The 23,461-nt window shown below is 43.0% G+C and overlaps 1 protein-coding gene across 1 annotated transcript in view; it reads right to left on the bottom strand.

The window, feature by feature from the left end:
• Positions 1–2,312: 2,312 nt before the first annotated feature.
• The window catches only part of dscama (Down syndrome cell adhesion molecule a), a 72,211-nt gene continuing 51,062 nt past the window's right edge, over positions 2,313–23,461 (bottom strand). Inside the window, exons 10-31 of the mRNA XM_076101710.1 lie at positions 19,635–19,831; positions 18,961–19,057; positions 18,661–18,789; positions 18,293–18,460; positions 17,661–17,731; positions 16,334–16,577; positions 15,821–15,967; positions 11,201–11,356; positions 10,547–10,680; positions 9,232–9,385; positions 8,353–8,470; positions 8,058–8,221; positions 7,761–7,859; positions 7,414–7,602; positions 6,311–6,601; positions 5,527–5,703; positions 5,402–5,432; positions 5,200–5,315; positions 4,936–5,085; positions 4,110–4,307; positions 3,630–3,932; positions 2,313–2,692 (exon numbers count right to left, since the gene is read on the bottom strand). Of these exons, the coding sequence (XP_075957825.1) occupies positions 2,313–2,692; positions 3,630–3,932; positions 4,110–4,307; positions 4,936–5,085; positions 5,200–5,315; positions 5,402–5,432; positions 5,527–5,703; positions 6,311–6,601; positions 7,414–7,602; positions 7,761–7,859; positions 8,058–8,221; positions 8,353–8,470; positions 9,232–9,385; positions 10,547–10,680; positions 11,201–11,356; positions 15,821–15,967; positions 16,334–16,577; positions 17,661–17,731; positions 18,293–18,460; positions 18,661–18,789; positions 18,961–19,057; positions 19,635–19,831 (3,713 nt within the window). The remainder of the gene's footprint in view (positions 2,693–3,629; positions 3,933–4,109; positions 4,308–4,935; positions 5,086–5,199; positions 5,316–5,401; positions 5,433–5,526; positions 5,704–6,310; positions 6,602–7,413; positions 7,603–7,760; positions 7,860–8,057; positions 8,222–8,352; positions 8,471–9,231; positions 9,386–10,546; positions 10,681–11,200; positions 11,357–15,820; positions 15,968–16,333; positions 16,578–17,660; positions 17,732–18,292; positions 18,461–18,660; positions 18,790–18,960; positions 19,058–19,634; positions 19,832–23,461) is intronic.

The raw sequence follows: 23,461 nt of genomic DNA, 5'->3' as shown, positions 1-23,461 counted from the left end.
TAATGCTCAGCACAGTTTATAACTTAGAATGCCTCTTGACAGCTCTACATCATAAATGTTGGTGACCAACTGCTTGAAGGGGTCATGGCTTTAACAAGTCTAGCTGCATTACATTCTTGTCCTCTGAGGCTTAGTTGGAGGGGAAACTGATTTCTCAGGTTGTCCACACTTACTCAGCCATTCCTTAATTTTCCTCACCTGCTTCTTCTGGGTTAAGAAGGCTGGAGCTTATCCCAACATGCACAAGAAATGCAAACTGCATCATCATTTTATAAAAAAGTGTTTACTTTGAATTTGTTCACTTTAGACTGCCTGTGTCCTTTAAAGATGTCAGGCTGCTGTAACATCACAAAGTGGCAGTTTTCAGATTGCACACATCACACAGCAGGCTTATGTTGGCTGCAAAGATTTGGGATGAAAATGAATGGAAGGAGATGGATTAATGAGCACCGTAACTCTTTACAACACCGCTACAGAATCCCAGAGGATGATTTGACTGACCAGCATTATTAACATCTCATTGCTGACTACGTTTGGGACGTCTCACTGCTGTTATGATGACACTACGGGCGAGGATTCAGGGTCTCTCGATGAGATCTCGAACCGAACAGCCAGAGAGCAGCGCCTGCTTCTCCTCCACACCAACATCAGTCACTCATGTCAAACCCGTGGAGGACACTTTGGGGAACAGCCATTTTATTAATCAAATTTGAACTTTTGTGTTAGTTTCTCTTTATTCCAGTGCCACCATGGTGAACACTCATGTTAAAAATAAAAAGTGACATCTTTTTTTTTTTTTTCTCGTTAAAATGTATAATCATAATGAAGACAGTTAATCATAGAAACTAATCATATAAACTGACATAATGACCTCACAGCATTTTGGATCAAACTCTTCTCCCTTCAGGCTAACTCAAAGAAACAGAAAGAACAGAAATGGGCCAGGGTAGACAGGAACAAAAAAAAAAAACAGCTTCTTACGTATATCCACATTTTTTTTTTTTTTTTAGATATTTCCCATAGACATTATAGGTTTGGTTTGAAGGGGGGATTCTGCTGGATTGTCTCACGATTTTTTTTTTTCCCTGTAGAGGAGCATCACTGCAATGCAGCGACAGTAAATCTACTGAGGAGAGTGAGAGCCCTGAAGACTCTACCTAGTGCACTGAGAGTAAGGGGATCTATCTGGACACACTTGAGTCGGGGTGTTGTGAAGTGCAAACCGTTAGTTCTCTAAACCCTCCCTATTCTAGCTAACATCATTTACCACCCTGGCAAACAAGCAGTGGCAAACTACACCTGAATACATAGCTGGAGTGTGACCGGCCCTGTAAGTATACTCACAACATAGTTATTTTTCATCATTACAGTACAGTATAGAGCAATAGTTTTCATATACTTTTCATATCTTTTTTCATATTGCACCATCAGAGAATGGGACACAGAGAAAGATCAACAGAGACTCCATTTCCTAATTAAAACGAGATATGTGCAAACATGACTAAGGACTTTATTAACCAAATCAATTCTTCCCTGTAATATCCACAAATAAAAGTGATTTCTCTTTTTATATATATATTTATAGTAATAAGAATAATAAATCTTCACATTGGATCATTTCATAGTGTGACAAAATGCTCGACTGGGCTGTCCAGCCTCGATCGTAATCCTCATTGTCTTTTAATTGGTCAGTCCCCATGCGTCCATAGGAAATAGATTTTTTTTTTCTTCAAAAAAAGTAACAATTTGAGAGCAGCTGAAAAGTTTGGACTGGTGTCAATTGCTTTCATTCCAAGATTTCTCCCGAGTTTCATTCAATGTTTCAGAAGGATATTCCATAGGAAAAAAATGACTCCAAAGCGTCATCTTCCACTCCAGAAAAGAAAGGATGTCCGGGTTCTGATGAAAACATTGTAGTAATGGTGATAATAGATCATTTGGTAATCAATAATTAATGATCATTAATAGCTGACAACTAACAATTAATAATCACTGATTAATTATAAAGAATTAACAATAATCAAGAATAAATAACGCTCCCTCGTTACTCAATTAGTTTGGCAAAACTCTGGCTAGTCGTTTCCGATGAGTGAATTTTTTCTCAAGTGAAACAAAAAATAAGAAATACAAAGAAGAGATAAAAGAAAGCTCAAAAATAAATAAAAGGAGATTAGTAAAAGTGACCCCGCCCTTGGAGAGAGGGGGAGGGGGGGTGTATATACAGAACTGCGTGGTGAAAGTCAGTTTACTGCACTTGAGTGTTAAGTCCAGTGTTAGAGTGAGTTCTAGTCCCGCCCTAGGTGCCCCTGCTGTTATACCAGCGTGTAGGACTTTGCGTAGGGGTTGCTGGTCGGTTTGAGATGTCCTCGCGAGTCCAGCAGGGACTCCTGGGAGGTGCTGAGCTTGGCGGCCTGGGCCAGCTCCGAGCCCTCTCTGTGGGGCAGTGTGGCTGCGGAGCCAGGCTGCCACTGGGCCACTTGGTCCCTGTTGGCCTGAGGGGCCTCTGTGGGCGTCGGGGGCGCCATGCGCGAGGGCCGCTTCAGCGAGCGACTCTTCTGGGGCTCCAGGCAGGCCTGACCCATGGCCGCTCTCTCCCCGCTAGCTGTCCCCCTGGATGACCCAGAGCAGGTCATGCCTCGGTTTAACAGGAAGTCCATGCGCAGGTAGGGAGGAAGGTGAACCAACTCGCCACCTGCAGGACAACACACACAGATTAGATTTAGGTATAAGAGAAAACATTCCTGTATGATATTTATTGACTTCAATCTTAAATGTAAGAATCCAAATAGCATCAAAAAGCTGTTAAAAAATATCAAGTAGCTGTAGCAAGCTAACATTCCACTTGGAGCTGACTCCATGCGTTTGTTTTGGAAGACTTTGTTCATAATTTGGTCCTCAGAAGAGTCCATCTTTTTACTCACCTTCATAGGTGATGGAAATACAGCTTTGTCATCATCGTATTAAGCAATAAATCAAGTGTTTATTCAGTATGACCACACACACATTAAAGCTGTCCTCTTGTGTCCTTGCTCTGAGACAGACCTCATCTAATTTAATTGTAAGATCTTACCCTCAACCTTCATCCCCTGTCACTGTTGACTTACTATTACAATATTACTATTATATGACTATAGGCAGGATACAAATCTAAATCTCAAAAGATTATCTGGATGCAGCGTCTCATTAGCATCTCTATTTAGGTGTTAAAACCTCAATCAATCGATGTTGGTAAAAGAAATTAAATTGACTTTCACATTGAGTTTTAACAAAGCATCCACAGTTTCCAACCTTAGATTTGCAAGATTTGAATTGAGCTCTCATGAATATTTTAGTCAGCGGTGTGAAATATTCATCTACTTATAATCTGGGATGACCAATTTTATTTAACTCGGTTTGAATTTTCGATTTTATGGCTCCCCAGTTTCTTTCTTAAAGACTTTGAGGCCAGTGTAACTGAGACAATCAGTAGATTCACTTCATCTGGATTCACTGTCGGTATCAGTTAAGGGTTGGATATTAATATTAGACAGGAAGTTGAAGTTTAGGGATTAGTGTCATAATGAGGCCAGTTGCAATTAAAGGTTAGCATGCTGCGGGGGGTTCAGGCAGAGACGGATCTGTGGCCTCACCCGGTCTGTGGGCCTTGGGCACGGCCATGTTCATGACCCGGCTGACGTCCTGAGGCTTTGGCGGGGAAGCAGTGAAGCGGCAGATGCCCGATTCGGACGGTGTGCTGGAGGTCAGGCTGTCCGTGTAGTCGTTGGTGCCCGCCGTCATCTGCTCTGAGGAAGTGTCAGAGATGAAGCATTCGGTGATGGTGAACTTGGCGTGGCGCAGCTGCTCCTCCATCTTGGCGTGCTCGTAGGCTCTGGCGAGCTCCTCGTAGGTGGAGGACGCGCTCTCTGTCGACACCATGCTGCTCCGCGCTCGGTCTGGACATGGGGCCGGGGTTAGTGGGGGATTAGTGTCGAGAGTTAGTGGCAGAATTGTTGGGATGTCACTTTGTTAAAGTTGTCAGACAACGGATACGGATTTGCTGTTAGAGATGACGAGTAGCGTGATACTGGTAAGCTACGTTTCAAAGGACTGTGTCCTGATGTGTTGCTTACCTGTGTCCTGAGATGGGCTGACGCTGTAGCTGTCGCTTTCCTTGTCGACGGAGCCTGCAACTCTGGGGGTGGGCAGCCTCCAGTCGGTGCTGAGAGTGTGGGAGGAGACAGGGGGGTGCGGGCGGTTCAGGGTCCACTGGCTGGCGTAGCGGTTGCGAGCGGCTGGTCCGGCTTTGGCTGTGCGGCGGGCGGTGGGGTCTGAGAGTGAGGAGGAGAAGGAGGAGTGTTTATGCGGCTCATGGGAGAGACTAAACTCAATGAATCATCGGATATCAGCAGCCACGACAATCTGGACACACATGGAGCTATTGACTGACGTTATCAACCAGAAGTCACACCTTGCAGTCATGTCATCATGAGAGAAATACAGGAACAATAGAAACTGACAAACGTAAAACAACAAAATAAAAATCTAAAGCACTACTGACTCAGACTTCCTTCAATATCATACCTGCCAGAATGTTAACCATCATGACCATGAGTCCAATCTTTCGATTAGAAATGATGAATTCAATGTAGTAGCTAATGTGTAGCTAATGTGCAACAGCTCAGTCAGTTAACTTGTGTCATTATTATTATTATGTGAACGCAACTAGGCCTGACTTCATCACTCCCCACAGTGAAGATAATATCTTATATGCAGGTGGTATTAATGCTCCAAAAATGCAACCATGTGCCAGCAAAGGCAGTGTCAACGGAGGACAAATAGAAAGGTAAAGAAAACACTGCTTGGAAACATATCTGGGAAAACAACAGACACAAACAAAACTCATGTACATTTTTGTGTTGAAAAAACCCCCAAAAAAAACGTCCGTACTGGACTTACTGGTTCCTGGTCTGGCATCGGACACATCCACCAGTGGACCGGTGGCCTGGGACAGGGACTGGTAGTGGACTGTGTGGGTGACTGTGGACGACTTCTGTTTCTGGGTCTCCCCGAAGTCGTTATCAGTCAGTAACACAGTGGACCTGTCATCTGTGGGACAGCGACATAAAACAAGCTCAGCACTACGATAACCCGGTTTATTTTCTGTATGAATTACTCTGGAGTTTCTTATATGACAGCGGTGCACACGAGCGGTGAGCTTACCAACAGTTTCCATGGTGTCTCTCTCCTCGATCAGGAGCTGGGCTCTGGGGATGTCAATGTGCATGCGGAGCGTCTGTTGCTGTTTGTTAATTGGCTCTGCTGGACGTGTGTTTTTACTGGGGAGCACAAACAAAAAAAACACTTAATCACGGAATCTCCTGTCGTTATTTATTAATGTCAGATAGTTGTTGACCATTCTTACCTCATAAGCATCTCAGCCAAACTTTTTGCATCTGGGAAAACAAACGGAGAAAAACATCATTTTATTTGTTGAACCTGAGAAAAAAGAGGCCAAGATCCGTCCTGTTAGATGTACTCTCGTCTCACCACGGAGCCTCTTGAGCCTCTGCTCCCTCCTCCTCCTCCTGAGCACCAGCAGCCCGATGAAGATGGCGACGATGCCCACCAACACGCAGGAAATGGTCACCATCATCTTCAAACCCTCGCCACCCCCGGAGTGGTCCTCGCTCACATTGGGCGCCTTCACCAACGGTGCGATGGTACCTGGAGGGAAGTCATACGGTGTGTGAGTTATGACAGATGACCGGCGCTCCGCCCACAAGGGCTTTATGACATTATTCCCATGAAAGAGATCAGCATTGTTGTAGAAATTCCAAAAAACAAAACCATTTGATTTGTGTGATCTAATGATCGCTGCTGAATGACAGCTATCATGTTGAGGTTTATCCATTGCAATCCTTTTACAAACTATTTCACTCACGGTGGCATTCAGTAGGCTTGTGATGGAGGTATCATAATCAGCAACACACAAACAGCCACTGGAGTCAGCATGAAATGGCTTTTATATTGTCCAATTTATCACTCACGTTGAGTTCTGCCATTAACAGAAAAAGGGATTTATTCCTCTTTGCCTTAAACTTCTATTGTTAGTCAGACTCACTGTGCTACAGTTCCTGGAAACATAGGTGTTTTGTCACAGATTCTCTGCTTGCTCAACCGTCAGAGTGCCAGTGTTACTATTATACTACCTCTGGAGCAGACAGTGAATCATACACTTCCCTGCCACTTTCAGCAGGCCGTGACAGATATTTCCGTGGCTCCGTTCCCTGTGAATAAATGAGTCGGAAACGGTATCGGTGTGTTAACTCACTTCCATCATAGCTGAGTGTCGCGAACTTGACTCTCTTCTCGGCGTAGCCGGCGCTGTTGTAGACTTTCATCTGCAGCTCGTACCAGGTGGCCTCCTGCAGGTCGTACAGGATGTAGCTCTTGGTGAGGGAGGTGCGCTGTGCCGTGATCCACGTGGGCGCCTCGACGGCCCGATACTCCAAGGTGAAGGAGGTGATGGGGCATCCGCCGTTATTCCAGCCGTTCAGGTTGAGCTTGACCCGGGTGACGTTGATGCTGGTGAACAGCTCCTGTTCTTTAGAGTACTGAGGTTCTGCACAGAGCGGAGAAGGAAAGCCTCAGTGTGTGAAGATAGTAAGAATGAACCCTGGAGAAAGTAAAAACCTGCTAACCAGGCAGTGCTTAGTGTGGACAGAAACTTAACAAGAATAAATGTTGGGCTCCAACTAACACATATTTTCATTATCAATTAATGTCCCAATTATTTACTCAATTAATCATTTGGTCCAAAAACAATTGTCTGAGTTTTTCTTTGTCAGACCAAAAATGTTATACACGATCCATTATTGTAGAAGACTAAGAACACTATTTAACTTTTTAATAAAAGTGCAGATAGCAATAAATCGATAATCAAAATAGTTGCCTATTCATTCTAAGTTGCCTATTATTTCCAATCATTCAGTTCTTATAAAATGTACCATGTGATTTTAACAAGTTACATTATATTTTGCAGTATCCTGGTTCATCTAATAATCAATTACATAATTGGGAAAGAAAAAAGCAACATGTGTGGAAAGAAATTATTTTATCATATCATAATAAATTCTCATAACAGGTGTTTTTCTTCTCATTTAGAAGGACGTTATATAATATGTTTTAAATAATTGGAAAACTATGCTGTGTTTATCACATGACTACAAGGTTACTGAGAAAACAAATCTAAATGGCACTAAATAAAGCCTCTGGAAAGTGTTAATGATAAATAAACACAACTTTGTCAACTTTTGAAGTTTGCTTCCACTACATATGTGAATAATAACTTATAAAAATAATAACAAAATACTTTGATAGTGTAATGTCTCAAAATCTGTAGAATCAACTCTACTATTATATGTTTGTTTATACCTTTCCCATGGGTCTTTGCCTCAATGATCTCACTGATGCGTCCCGGCCCCACTGCATTCTGGGCTGTGAGTGTGAACTTGTACCAGGTGCCACACTTGAGGTTCTCCAGCCGATAGGAGCGCTCACTGGGACTGATGGCGAAGTTGCCCCACTGCTCGCTGTTATCCTCCGAGTACTGCAGAATGTAGCCTGGAAAAGAACACGTGGGGAAATAAATGTTAAAGTTACAATCTTGAAGATCTCCGTTGGCTGCACCTATGGCGATCAGGGGTAGCTGCAGTTTAATACTTTAAAACCTAAAAATTCAAAAACACTTAAAAAGACAAGTAGGGTTGTGTCTGCCTGACCTCTTATGGAGCTGCCTCCGTTGTCTCCAGGGATCCAGGAGAGGGTTATTGAGGTGGTGGTCGTCTTGGTCACTGTGAGGCGAGGCTGGTCAGGTGGAACTGAAGCAAACAGAACAGACAAATGACTGATTCAGGAGAAATAAATGTGTCCCACAAAGAGCGTTTACTGAAAGCATTAACACCAATCCACAGGATCTAAACATGCCCTGTGTGCAGCCGTTATAAGCTCTGATGGGCTCTAGTTGTTAAGGGTTGAGACAGAAATGCAGATTTTTTTGAACATGTTTTATGTCTTACCTTGAACCTGCAGGTTGAGGACGATCTTGTCCGACCCAAAGCTGTTGCTGGCCACACAAGTGTAGTTCCCAGAATCCTCTGCTTTCACTGTGCGAATAACAAGGCTGCCGTTGCCATGGACGCTGCGCCGGCTGTCAATCGCAACAGGTGCTGGTGTTCCATTGCTGAAACAGACACGTTTAGAATCAGCGTTATGTTTCCTGTGTCGCACGGTCACTTTGAGACAGGGTTCAACTACTGTTTGAGACCGTATTCACCCGTATTTATCTATTACAACACCTTCCAGTGTACTCACATCTCCTTCAGCCACTTAATGGTTGGGGATGGATCACCCACTGCTTTACAAGGCAGCACAATGTCCCTCATCCAGGGGGTCGTTACAGTCCTGTTGAAGGTCAGGATCCGAGCTGGAGCTGCAGAAACCCACACATGTTTCATCAGCCCACAGACGACACGCAGTAACAAACACACGTGTTGTTGTTTTGTAAATGACTTCAGAAAGAGGTTTTTCTTCACATTTGTTGTCCTTTCCTTCACTCTAACCCTTTAGCCCTTTAGGGATACAGGTCTAATGGTGTTTTCCTTCTACATCTGAGCAGTGGAGCGGAGGGGAGGGGGGGACATCCATCACCTAGACCTCAGACAGGATGTGAAAGTCCTGATAGGAGCTCTAGAACTCCAGACACCACGGGGGTCTATCAGCATATGCAATCAGCTTATCGGCTTCCATGAAGCACGTTAAGTGTTGAAACGGTCAATTGTGTTATTTACATTCAGCCGATGCTCCCTCCCTGTCTTCTTCTAAGAATAAGGGGGAAGCAGAGTAGTATCCAACAAGGGATCCTGATGAATTTGAACTTACTTGCTGCACGAAGCTTGAAAAATCTCATGGCAGAAAAAGTTACTAATTGGTCCTACTGCATTAACATGGTATACTTTATACTTTATGCTGCCAAATGCTGTGATTTCCCTCCACACTTGTGTTTCAACCTGAAGTCCCAAAATGATGCATCCCATCTTGCATAGTATAGTCCCATCAGGCATGTAGACGAAGACACCATTTGCCTTTAACAGGCAGACATAGGCAATCTGCCTTTAGATCAAATGTGGAACAAAGTTTTGGTTTTATTCAGCGCTGACTATCAAACTGCACCAAAAGATGGGCTCCACCTACCCTCGGCCATGGGTTTGACGGTAATGATTTCACTGGCGTTTCCACGGCCTGCAGCGGTGACGGCCACCACCCAGATGCTGTACTGACGGTTCCTGCTCAGGTTGGGGATGCGGTAGAAGAACACGTCTGGGGCCGCCTCAAACTCACTGCTCACCTGGACGAGGGAAGACATTCAGGATGGTCAGAACATGCTGCTGCAGATCAAACATATTTTACAAAGTCATTAAATGCTGACTTCATGGCAGCGGCTGGAGTAAAATGGCTCAAGACAGACAGGGATGGAACCTTTTTAATCAATGGACCAATGTTCCGCCGGGAATACAAAGGCCTAAGTAAGTAAAGTTAAAGGATAAGTCTGGTGATGTTATATATTATTCTTATTTTCAACAAATCCCAATAAAAAAATAAAAACCAACAATGAATGTATCCTATTGTGTGTGTGTATCCAACACCAGATATATCTTTTTCCTCTGTGTGATAGAGCTCCACCCCAAATACTATTAACAACAAATCAATGAGCTATATAGTTCTGTTTGTGGATCCCGCAGACACCGACCAGACCTTTCAGCCCGATTACTCTCTGGTTGAAGGTTCCAGCTGTGATGCACCTGTACCCATACCCAGATGTGATGTCACATTATACTGACACACCCTTGAATACGCGTCTACATTACTGAAGCAAGGTAGATGTTAAACCACTGGGGGTCAGCAAAGACAAGATTTTCAGCTGGTGTCTCAACAACTGAAAATGTCGTTACCGATTAATATCGCGTTTGTTTGGCAACTTTGGCTGCTAAATGCTCCACTATGATCACTGGCGAGTCACTAACGCAGCCTGTCTGCTGTTTGGTGCTGGGAAGGTAGGAGGGGCCAGAATACCAAAACAATGACTTGTGAGACACTATGAAGCTCAGTAGAGCTGAGGGGAACTGCAGACTCTGAGATAATTCTGACAATAAATGATCCTTGAATCTACAAAGCCAATCAATACACGATGGAAATATTAGTTATAGCTGCTTTGAGTTTTTAGCTTTTGAACCAAAGTGTGTTAAAAACTACACTGTCCACCTGTTTGAGGAAAATACTTTACTTTAGGAACAAACAGCTCGAAGCTGAGAGCCACAGACAGAATAGCACATGGTTGGTTTTGGTCTTTTCATGGGATTTGTCGACAATAGAAATAAGGAATAAGGCCAGCCTTAGCCTTTCAGTTATGCTAGTTAAGTTAAATGGCTCAATGATCAATGGCCTGAATGATCGGTTCATTTGAAATTCAGTCGACTCAAGATGCTAAATTGCTCACAGCTGTTCGTACCGTGGGGTGTGGGTTGGAGCAGAACACGGTGTATTTCCTGATGATGCCATTCACTTTGAGAGGAGGCAGCCAGGACACAAACACCACTGAGTTTGATGCAGCTGCTGCCTTCACGCCTGCCGGAGGCCCGGGAACTAAAAGGAAAAGATGATCTGGTTGGTATATTTCCCACATTAAGCTCATATTGTTACTCAGGAGGATTTTTATGGTGCTTTTTACACTGATTATAAAGCAAGATAACCAGATAACCAGATGGCCAAATATGATATTCTACATAACTTCTTAATACGTGTAAGTCACACTTACAGCTCTCCTCTTAGTGAGCATGTTGCTGTCTTTTTGGCCAGGTCGTCATTGTTAATGAGAACTGGTTCTCAATTGACTTACGTGGATAAATAAATAAAGGTAAAATTAATTAATTAATTGAAGGGCCCGTCGCTCGCTTGCCTCATTTCTAAAAAATATTCTCAATTTGGCAAAGCTGACATTTCTCCATTTAATGTTAGGATCAGACATACTGTAATACCTTGAGGCCCCGCAGCAGCGAGACTAACTCACCCTTCGGCAAAAGTCTGAGCACAAGCTTGCTTTAACAAGTGCAATGTGGCTGCTGCCCTTGTGATTGTATTCCGAGAGGTGACTTAATCTTCCTACCGTCCTCCTTGGTGCGGGTGTAAATCTGTTCACTGCGAACGCCGTCTCCAGCTCTGGTGAAGGTCAACACCTGGATGCTGTAGTTGGTGTACTTCTCCAGTCCGTCCAGATCCAGAGAGGGCTTAGAGGTTGTCACATTCCTGATCTCTCCGAGCTCTGGTGGACAGAAAACAGAGGACAGAAGAGAGATGGGGGGAGTAAAAGTAAAAATTTAGCGAGGACACCTCAGGTCAAAGGCCTTTTTAAACAATGCAGGTGTCTTATTGTAAATAAACCCAGCGATATGACAAGCTGGTCCAGCCATGTGACTCATCTATATTATACAGCAGATCACATTCATAAATACAGATGTCAGGCCCAAGGGTGTCATAGCACAGCCTTGGACATAATGCCATATTTAATCACAAAGTTTAAGCAACCATGCGCCCAAGGTCTGCTGCAGTGGCCGGCCTTGACTGGCAACCTGCTGCCCTCAGCTGTTAGGGTTTGAATTATTGTGTCAATCTCTGTCCATATCACTTCTAAACAATGTTTCCTCTCCCTGCTTTTAATGCTTTTAATGAGCAATTAAATGCCTGGAATACCTATCGCACAGTAAATGCTTTCATGCATGACTGTGTGTTTGCCTACAGTGTCTTGATATCCACTTATTCTGGCCAGATACAAAAATGAAAACAACACTTAAATTGCTCCTGTGTTGTTTCTTTACCTGACTTTGTTATCTTTATTTCCTGCTTCAGAGACTTAGCTTTAAGCCCGTTTGTGTCTGTTTGGTAACGGAGAAAAACATATTTAAACAGGGAACACTGCTCCACTTGGGTGTCTCATCGGACGTGTGACGGACAGTCACACGTCCAATTAGAGTTGACGGGCGGTGACTGCTCCACTGCTGGACAGTGTAGGACTATTACAGGTGAAACATGTACATTTAGATAAAACTTCACATATCTTATTTCAAGTGACAAGAAAGATTTGTGTGCAGCGCAAATTTCAACCAGAAGTCGATACAAAACAGACCTGTAAACTGTTGTCATGGCTGTTGTTGGAGTTTTGTGGAGCTCATTAGTATTATATTGAATCGAGACTAAAAAAATGAAGTATTTTATGGTGTTTTTTAAATTCACGTCATTTTAATGAATGCAAGTAGCACACCTGTGTAGCAGGTCCATTCACAGGAAATTATTCCGTTATTAACATTACCATAAACCCTGAACTGTTACTGTCTAAAAAAGTCACATCAACCAGTGTGACATGGAGCTAATTCCAGCAGCACTGGTGCAACTGGTACAACCTGCAGCACTGTTTGTTAGAAAGGGCTTGTGTCTCCCTCTTCTGGTCAATGACAGTACCTTCTCTCACACTGATGAACAGCTCTTGTCTGAAATTGAGTGGCTTCCATAGAATAGTGAAAAGTTTGACCACAAAAGATATATATTGAGTGTAAAGAGGCCGTAATTACATATGTCATATTTACATGCAATATAATCCAAATCATTTATAAATAATAACACTGAAATCTAACTTTCAGCGCTCGCCCACGGAGCTACGGACTGTTACCATGCAAACTAGTCCTGGCTGTCAAGTCTGGAGCGTTCATGCTCTATAGGCAGGCCAACATGATGTGACAGTGCAGAGGTCAAAGGTAATCGTGCTGTCACAACCAATCCCACGGACACAAACCCGGCATGTGACAATGGCATGACATGCTGTCTGACTTCAACACGACCATGCAGACTTTAAGCCAGTCGTGGAGGTTACCCAGATACAACAAGATACATCCTGGTAACTATTAGCAGTCCTTATTCATTTATTCCTTATATAAACACAGCACTCACAGTTTTTAGCTCTTAAGTTTTGGATTTAGCAGAGATAAATAAATACTGACTCACATCAAGACTGGACCGTCAGCAAACAAACACATCTAATGTATTTATGTTTCAGTTTGAGTTTGAGTTGCTCTCTTTTTTTTGTATTTTACAGAATTTCCGTGAGATATTTTAAATCAATATGTTCTTGTATAATAGTTTTTTTCTTCTATTTTATTCCTCTCCATATGTGGTGTGTATCCTGTAAAGGAGTATCAGACAGTGTTAATGGAGCTCTGCTCTGATTGGTCCAGTCTGAGAGCTGACTCTTAAAGGGGCCCTATGGAGTTTTCTTGTAAACAAAGAAAAGTTATGTTTACATTCAGTGTTATTTACCAAAATGCATTGTGTATGTCTAAAAAATGTGTCGCGGGCATTTCCTTTCTCAGAGAACATTTGCAAAGCAGTTTTTTTTTCTTTAAGTATTTTAAGTCCAGCATTGTTTATGACAAGACGAGAATGAAGGCTCGGGGATATGGCACATGTGCAGTGTAACTGGAGTTGCGATGTTGGAGGTTTTACTGCAGATGGCAGTAGAAATAAAGGGATTGTGTTTCCTCAGATGCTCTTTAGGTGAACTCGGCCTCACAGAACTTTTTGCGTACGCTCGAATGGATGGCTGCAGATAGACAATAGAACGTTTTCAAACTGAAAGAATTTGTTTATGGTCTTTTATTACATATTTTTTTTCAATAATTGCAGAATTGTCATTCTCACCCATTAGGTATGAGACTATGACACCCTCTCTGCTGACGCCTCAGTTAAACAAATCAATCATCCTCATGTTCTACGATCATGTGCCAGTGAGTGAGCCTCTCCGCAAGTGCAGACCAGAGTTTACTGCGCATGTGTTGAACCCCAATGGTTTGACGCCATATGAAGCCGTAGCATTTCCTCTTTTAACATTTAATATATTGCTTGTTTGTTGTTGTTTGGTTGTTGCATTTCAAGAACACTTCCAGTTCCTTATTAAAAATACAATAAAGCAGCTCTTTACTTTATTCTAAATATGTTGATGACAACATACAGTGGGTACGGAAAGTATTCAGACCCCTTTAAATTTTTCACTCTTTGTTTCATTGCAGCCTTTTGCTAAAATCAAAAAAGTTAATTTTATTTCTCATTAATGTACACTCAGCACCCCATCTTGACAGAAAAAAAACAGAAATGTAGAAATTTTTGCAAATTTATTAAAAAGAAAAACTGAAATATCACATGGTCATAAGTATTCAGACCCTTTGCTCAGTATTGAGTAGAAGCACCCTTTTGAGCTAGTACAGCCATGAGTCTTCTTGGGAATGATGCAACAAGTTTTTCACACCTGGATTTGGGGATCCTCTGCCATTCTTCCTTGCAGATCCTCTCCAGTTCCGTCAGGTTGGATGGTGAACGTTGGTGGACAGCCATTTCAGGTCTCTCCAGAGATGCTCAATTGGGTTTAGGTCAGGGCTCTGGCTGGGCCAGTCAAGAATCGTCACAGAGTTGTTCCGAAGCCACTCCTTTGTTATTTTAGCTGTGTGCTTAGGGTCATTGTCTTGTTGGAAGGTGAACCTTCGGCCCAGTCTGAGGTCCAGAGCACTCTGGAAGAGGTTTTCTTCCAGGATATCTCTGTACTTGGCCGCATTCATCTTTCCTTCAATTGCAACCGTCCTGTCATCGTCCTGTTGTCGTCCTGTCCCTGCAGCTGAAAAACACCCCCATAGCATGATGCTGCCACCACCATGTTTCACTGTTGGGATTGTATTGGGCAGGTGATGAGCAGTGCCTGGTTTTCTCCACACATCGAATTAACGCCAAAAAGTTCAATCTTGGTCTCATCAGACCAGAGAATCTTATTTCTCATAGTCTGGGAGTCCTTCATGTGTTTTTTGGCAAACTCTATGCAGGCTTTCATATGTCTTGCACTGAGGAGAGGCTTCCGTCGGGCCACTCTGCCATAAAGCCCCGACTGGTGGAGGGCTGCAGTGATAGTTGACTTTGTGGAACTTTCTCCCATCTCCCGACTGCATCTCTGGAGCTCAGCCACAGTGATCTTTGGGTTCTTCTTTACCTCTCTCACCAAGGCTCTTCTTCCACGATTGCTCAGTTTGGCTGGACGGCCAGGTCTAGGAAGAGTTCTGGTCGTCCTAAACTTCTTCCATTTAAGGATTATGGAGGCCACTGTGCTCTTAGGAACCTTGAGTGCTGCAGAAATTCTTTTGTAACCTTGGCCAGATCTGTGCCTTGCCACAATTCTGTCTCTGAGCTCCTTGGGCAGTTCCTTCGACCTCATGATTCTCATTTGCTCTGACATGCATTGTGAGCTGTAAGGTCTTATATAGACAGGTGTGTGCCTTTCCTAATCAAGTCCAATCAGTTTAATTAAACACAGCTGGACTCCAATGAAGGAGTAGAACCATCTCAAGGAGGATCAGAAGAAATGGACAGCATGTGAGTTAAATATGAGTGTCACAGCAAAGGGTCTGAATACTTATGACCATGTGATATGTCAGTTTTTCTTTTTTAATAAATTTGCAAAAATTTCTACATTTCTGTTTTTTTCTGTCAAGATGGGGTGCTGAGTGTACATTAATGGGAAATAAAATGAACTTTTTTGATTTTAGCAAATGGCTGCAATGAAACAAAGAGTGAAAAATTTAAAGAGGTCTGAATACTTTCTGTACCCACTGTATATACAGTATATATATGCAGATGCCCAAGGACAATTTACACAACAGTTAATGTTTTTAATAAGTGAACAGATGTAAATGTGTACCTCCATCGGGCAGGTTGGCCCAGTAGATGACTCTGAAGCCCAGCAGGTTGCCGTTGAGAGCGTCTTTGGGAGGGGTGAGCCAGGACAGAGAGATGACCTCCGGAGACGTTGCAGTGGCCTGGACGTTCTCTGGAGGACGACTGGGCACTGAGCGAGGAGAACCAGAACACAGACCGTTAAAAACAGTGGACTCTCAGTCGAAACCTCAGGACTGACAACATGTGGTAGCTCCCTCTGATCTCCACTAGGCTGTGATAGATCCTCACTAATCTCTTCCAAAATAAACCATGCTGCCTGTCTCTTTGAGAACAGTGAATTCACAGCTGTGTTGTGCTGGCATCATGAAAATAAATCCAAATATATTGAACACATCTAAAATCTAGAATACTTGTGTTCACTTTTAGCAAATATATATGTTGTTTCTGACTTGCTTTACTTTAAAGTTATCTTGTTTGTTTAGAATATTCTGCATGTCACATCTTCTCTGGGTGTGATATCGTATTCCTGTCTTACCGTCTTCGAGCGTGGTGGCAGCCACCTCTGTGGAGGAGGGCCCGGTCCCGGCGCTGTTGCTGGCTTGCACCACGACTCCGTACTGGGTGAACTTCTTGAGGTTGTCCAGCACCAGGCTCTCTGCATTGTCCCCTGTGGTCTCCAAGCTGATCACACTGAACTGGTAGTTTCCACCAGAGCTGTACTCCCTGTAGCCCACCTGGTAGCCTTTGATGGCTCCGTTCTGGAGGTGCCTCTTAGGGGCCTGATGAGGGAATGACACAGGTTTTTTGAGACAATGGGGTTGAACGTTCCTTGCTTAATTTAATAATTTTCTTTACTTGAGTGCAAAAGTATCAGAAGACAAATTAAAACATTTGACGAAGAGAAAGATGAATAAAGTAGCAGGACAGTCTCTATTTTCATGAATAAAGAAAGCGTAGTACTTTTATGAATGCATTTTATTACGTTCTGGTATCATAAAGCCACACCTAATGCACAAATACGGTATGGTGTAGCTTGTGATCACTCCCCACACTCACCTAGATATACCCACAGAGACTGTTAGAGGAACAAGACCCTGTTCTTAGCTCTCTTGTCAACAAAACCAGACAAGGCCAGTTTCCCGTAAGAAATGAGACACCCCAAGGCATTATAATCTGGAACCACTTTCATGTCAAAGGGTGCATAAAGGTCTCAATACCCCTTTAAGTAATTAAAGAGATGATTCAGTCATTTTCATACAAACGTTAGTCATTTTATACTACAGAGACTAAAGAGGGAATGCTTTAAAAGATACCAATTTGTAATCTCCCCCTGAGTTCCCCTGAGTCCTTGTCTACCCGAGACCTTCAAGGTCCAGGTTAGGCGCCCTCTTTTGTTTGTCACTCAAGCCCCTGACAGCATCTGGCAATAAAATGCCTCTTAGTTAATGGGATGACATAAGGAAAGCTTCATATACCCCCCAAAAATTGTAATAATCCAAAAGGCAACCAACACAATCCTATTCTCTCGCTGCATGGTTGAGGACAAATTGTCAACTTTTTTTCTTTTAAGAAACAGTGACGTTTTTTTTCACGTACAAACAGAGTGAGCGGGAGGAAGTAAAATGTGATTACAAGTCTTTATTTGAGGCAAACTGTATATTTAGACGCATTCTGATGCCACGTGTGGAATGAGTATGTCTCCCTTGGATCTACAGACGAGGCGTCACCTCACCTAAACCACCAGACCTGAGAATAAGGAGTGATAAGGGCAACAAATACCCCCGATCGTACCTTTCTGGACACAGCTACACCTCATGGAAATGTACACATATTTTTAACACACGTAGTTTTGATTAACTTACCCGCCAAGAGACTCGGATGCTCTGAGAGGAGAGGGCTTCCAGCTGCACCTCCTGAGGTGGTCCATCAGGAGCTAAGATCAGATTCGCCAACATGTACACATTATAAAACTGTACACATTCCACAATTTCAACATTGTTCTGAAATAAACAAATGTCCAGAAGTCAGAGTCTGGCTATTTTACCAAAACTGATGGTTGTATTTATAGGTGGGTGCTGAGGGTGAGGAGAAGTGCTCTGTGGGTGGGGAGGGGTGGGGGGTGGGGGGGGGGGTGTATTTGCAGATGGGGGTCCAGCCTCAGTCTATTGACCGTGGTGTGACATTTACTACTGAGGCCGCTAATTGAAAATTTCTGCTTTTAATGTCTGGTCAGCGTGTGTTCAATAATGCAACAGAGCCAACGGGGCTGATGTCACCAGGCTGGTAATGAATTGACTCAGCTGGCCCTCCTTTTGCCCTTCACTCAGGTGCTTTTGTTGCTCTGATTTGTTGTGTCACAGTGCCAAATTAGACTTACTCTCATTACTGTAACTCTTTATGATTTATGTCCTTCAAAATAAGAGTGAAAAGCGAGTGTCTGAAACGTGTGCGTGATCGTTATACTGCAGAATACCACACGTCAGTTATTTCTCACCTGCTTCGTCCGTGGTGATAGTGAGCTCGTTGCTGGCCTCGCTCTTGCCGATTAGGTTCTTGGCGAACATGCGGATGTTGTAGGTGGAGGAGGGGTGCAGGTCGATGATGGTGGCCTGGTTGAGTTGAGGTGAGACATCTTTGGTCTTTTGAGCGGTATCCCAGGAGGCTGTAGAGGGGAGAGGACCAGGTTTATTGGGGTCGCTGAAGTCAAGGGAGATGTTGGAGCTAAGTGCATTAGACTGGGCGATATTAAGTCACATCACCGAGACAAAGTGAATGCAGGGATAATCAACCAAAACACATTTGAACCTAATGCATTGTATGATCATACCGTCTAATTGTTTTTATAAATGTCTTTTCTAGTACCTGATTTGTTCTTGCTCTCAATGTCGAAGCCTGTGATTGGGCTGTTGCCATCAAAACCCATAGTCCAACGCAGTGCAATGGTTCTGTCCTTCACTTCTCTGATCTCCACCTCTGGGGGGTCCGGGGGCTCTACAGGGCACAACGGTGACCGACACCTTGTTATTTCAGTGGTAAGGAACTTCAAAATGGCAGGTAAAGGCAGGCAGAATGGCAAAACAGCATTGTCTGCAATTGTTGCGTAGGCTGAAAAGTTCCGCCAGAGCATTTTCTGTTTTTCAGCTGAGGAAGGTGAAGTCATACCTTGCACTGTGAGCTGTATGATTCCTCTGTCTTCACCAAATGAGTTGATGGCGTGGCAGGAGAAGAAGCCGGAGTCCTCCCTCACTGTGGGCATTATCTGATGGATGCAGATGAATGAGAGGAGTTTAAATTAAAAAAATACTAAGCAGGTGGTGTCCACTGGTCACTGGCAGTTAAGACTGATATATTTTATTTTTAATCATGTAACAAATAATAAGGAAAAACAATAAAATGAGCAGTAAACACATTCTACAAATTCTAAAAGTAAATATATAATATAATATAATATAAATATATATATATATTTATTATGTGTAAAAAGGAGCATGCCGTAGTAAAGGTATCTTTATTTAGATATCTTTATTTTACAAGAGATGTTTTCTGTCCAACTTTTGATTTGTGACCCATCATAACACATCATGGTAGACACGAGTAGTGAACAGTTTAACCAAAGAGTCTATCAAACTACGTTTAAGAAGGATTTCACAGTCATGAATAGTAAAAGTTTCAGCATTTAATAAGAAAAAAGAAGAGAAAAGTCAGAATAAATTGAGATAAAATCTTTGAGCATGCTGTGGCTTCATATATATATATATATATATATAAAAAACAGCAACAAAACAATATATAGTCCTAAATTGAATTTTACACTTCCAAGTGTCACAGCCTCCTACCTGCAGGGTGGAGATGACTTCGTCGCCCACCTCCTTGACAGAAACCACGTAACGGCTGGTCTCGGGGTTGATGATGCGTTCCTCCTTCTCCCAGCGTACCATGATGGGTTTCTCACCGTGGGCCGTGCAGCTCATCTTCTTCTCTTCACCCTGCGTGGCCAGCGTGGTGTTGGGGTAGGACGTGATCATGGCAGGGACTGGTGCGAGAAGTAAGGTGGAGAGGAAGAGCAGAAGACATCTCGTTAGATTATCTGGATGAATCACATTGGTACATGTGTTATAAACACTAGCAGAGGACCCATTTCTCTAGTTCAAGTATTTTTTGATTATGCCAGATCCCCAAAGTGGTCCATATTAAATAAATAAATTAGACATTACAAAATAAATATTCATATAAATATATAGTCAATGTGATTGGCTGAAAGGTGAAGGGGTAAGTGACTGGTGAAGAACATAATAGTCACAAATAGTGACATTGTGAAATAAAAGTGTCATTGGGACATTAATGTGCAAATTGATTAAACTGACAAAGAACCAGATGAACCTGAAGGAAAATCTAAGTTGTTGTTTAAGTCTTGGGAGGCGAAGTATAGCGGCATCTTTGAGGTGAACATACTCAAAATATAAGGTTACTAAAAATGACGACCATATTTTCAGTTTTGGCAACCAAAAGGTGCCTGGTTGCCAACCTGGCAATCAATTTTAAAAGTTGGTGTTGAGTCTTGTAATGCAAAAACAAGAAGCTTACTTATTGTCCTTTGTTACATAAAAGTAAACATTTTGTTTTATAGCAGCTGCGTGAAAAAAACCCCATAGAGTATTCCCAGCATTGTGAATGTACCGTCACTGAACGTACAGCTTTCCTTTAAAGGTGCGTTGAAGACTAGCCTGCCTCGGCGTGCATCTTGTATCTGAGGGCCCTAAATGGTACAGTGATGCTCTAACAACACTCTGAAGACATCACACTAAACGCACACTAACGACATACATGCCTCATTACACCCACAGCACAGTGTATAACAACCCCATGCTCCCAGATGATCACACACACACTCACACCCACGTACACACACACACACTCAAGCTTATGCAAGCACACAAATGTGTGTGTGAGCTCTCGCATACACACACACACACACACACACACACACACACACAAACACAAACACACAAAGCGTGACTTCAGTGATGTGATGGGAAGTGTCAGGCAAGAGGTTGCAAACATTTAAGCCTCATCTCTTATTCACTCGGCAGCCATTTGGGGCTCGGCTATGGAAAAGAACGCTGATTTATTTTGCATGACAAGTATGAATTTTTTGTGAGACACATTTGGAAAAGTGAGCGGGGAGGAAAAAAAAGCTCAGGCTTTATTTAAACGTTATCGTTTTAGTGCACGGCTGCTTTCATTTTTGCAGCGTGAGCGGCTCAGAGGTGGCACGGGGCGATGTTGTTGACACTTCTCGCAGAGTGGGACACAGTGCTAGGTGACAAAAAGCAAAGACGGAGAAGATCAAGACGGCTACGCCTTGTGTAGAGGATGTCTGTACAGCATCCAGGCTCTGGAGGGGAAAGCTACCATACAATTGTGCTTGCTTTTACAGTTTCCTCTCTTTTCTTATATCACATCCCAACAAATACTGTTATTGCATATACAACGCGTTAATAGAACGGGTTACTAACATTGAAAAAAATACTGCACTTATTAAAACGTTTTCAAAGGAACATATCTAGAAATAGGTAGTGTGATATTTAATGTATTCTTTGCTCAAAATAATAAAAACAAATGTGATTTGAACCAACTGGTGTCGACCAATCAGCTTAGGTTTTGTGTGTGTTAAGGGGGATTCAGGGGGGTTGGCTTTTGATTTCACAGCCAATCAAAGCGGTGGGTCTTCCTAGCTGCTAGTCACGCCTGAATAGAGCTCTTTCGTTGGGACAGGGACAATAGAGAAAAAAGATCTCATTGATTGAAATGTGACACAAGCATTGCAGGCAGCTATATGAAATCTATATGGCTAGAAAAAAGATGTGATGACTATAGATGAACACACAGCAGCGATACTGGTTTTTTTCATGTTTTTGAGGGGACAAATTAATTAATCTGATAAATTAGAGTTGAAAAATAAAATGTAAAAACCAAAATTGTTTGAAATTGTTATACTGACAAAGCCGACTTTCTAAAGAGCTGTCCATCCTTCATTCAAGCAATGAAGAAAATGTTAATTTAATGTTGATCTGAATCATTGATCATCACCACTGTTCATTTATTTCTCTGAATCAGTTACTGACATCAGCATACAGAAAATCAATTTGCAGATTTGTATATCATCTGATGTGCTTCTCTGACTTCTGAAGTCACATTTATGTTAATATGTGAGCCGCTCTGCAGTTTAATGTGCCGCAAACATCGAACCAAATCTATTTTATCATTCAACATCTTGATTTGAGATTAATGTGTAGGAAGGCAGAGGCACAAATGCAAACAACAGGAGTGTCTATGCAACATGAAGAGGGCTCAGAGGTGAGGCGCATGCAGTTTGTACGTCAGAGTCTCCGTGTGTTTAGACTGTGTTTAGCTCGTGTCTACGTATATGCATGTGTGTACAAACGTGTATGTGTGTGTCTGTGTGTGCGTGTTTGTGTGTGCAAGCAGCCCAGCTGAGCCAGCCCTGAGGCACACTTTGTGGCCCTGTAATTGTTGTGTTGATGTATTTCTTTAATATCCAGTGGAATTATGGGAACGGGACGACGGGGAGAAGTGACGAGAGAAGGAGAAAGGAAAGAAATAAAGAGGCAGAGAGGAGGTGAAGGAGGAAAGAGGGAGTCCCCTGTCTCATTAGGCATCAGCTCCCCTGACATCTAATTCAGCCTTGAACACAACACATGGGGCAAAGCGCGCAGCAAACACACAGGGTGGAGCTGCCGGACAGAAAAGGGTGATTTCATCATTAATCTCATCACTGTGAGCCACTTTAAATCATCCTGCCTTCATCTTACCATTGAAATCTTTGTTTATATGTCTCGCACTGTATTATTAATAACTTGCTGTATGCATACGTCTGGGAAAATACTACTCCATAAGACATATTGACACGCTCAAATGAAGCAGAAATGGCGAGCGCTGTAATAGACTAATGGAGTGCTGCCACAGACACAGGGAAAGCACTGCTCCAAACAGGATCATTTTTCGTACTAAGATCATTCCTGTAAAATGTGGTGCTGTATCTGTAGCTTGTGTTGGCAAAGAGAAAAGAAAACATCCGTAATACAGCATTTGGAAAACCTAAGAATAATAAGCAGAGTGAGTGGTGTGTGTTTACTGCACGGCACAATGTGTCTTTGATGTGGAGGTGAGGAGAGCCCTGTTCCTCCACAGCAACCCAGAGGGCAGTGATGATACGCTTAAGCCTGCAGGGGATTGTGGGGGATAGGCTGGCTGCTGATAGGCTACTCCCGTGAGACAAAAGCACCCCTCCTCCCTCCCTTCTCCCAGGCTCCCTTTCACCTGGCCAGGTTACCATGCCAACCAGCATCGGACAGTCTCTCCTCTCCTCTCTCTACCTCGCCTCCCTCCTCCCTCTCCTCCTGCCTCTCTCCCTCTCTCCCCAGTCTCCACTCTTCGGAAAAAGGGCCATTTCTAGTAGCCAGGAATAGAACATGGACCTGCCATTGATTTTCACAGGAGTATGATGATGATTACACAATCACGCCCTGAATGTCGCAATGCAGGGCCAAAAAAAAAAAAGATACAAAAAGAAAATGTTTGTAGTGTTTGTAACTGGTGGTGTTAGTGATGTGGGAAACAGAATTAGTCAAATGGAGGAGTC

Source organism: Anarhichas minor, unplaced genomic scaffold (genome assembly GCF_050575085.1).
Source record: "Anarhichas minor isolate MPS153535 unplaced genomic scaffold, ASM5057508v1 ptg000027l, whole genome shotgun sequence".
In the NCBI taxonomy this organism is placed as follows: domain Eukaryota; kingdom Metazoa; phylum Chordata; class Actinopteri; order Perciformes; family Anarhichadidae; genus Anarhichas; species Anarhichas minor.
The sequence above is the reverse complement of the archived record's forward strand: the minus strand, read 5'-3'. Positions and strand labels throughout refer to the sequence as shown.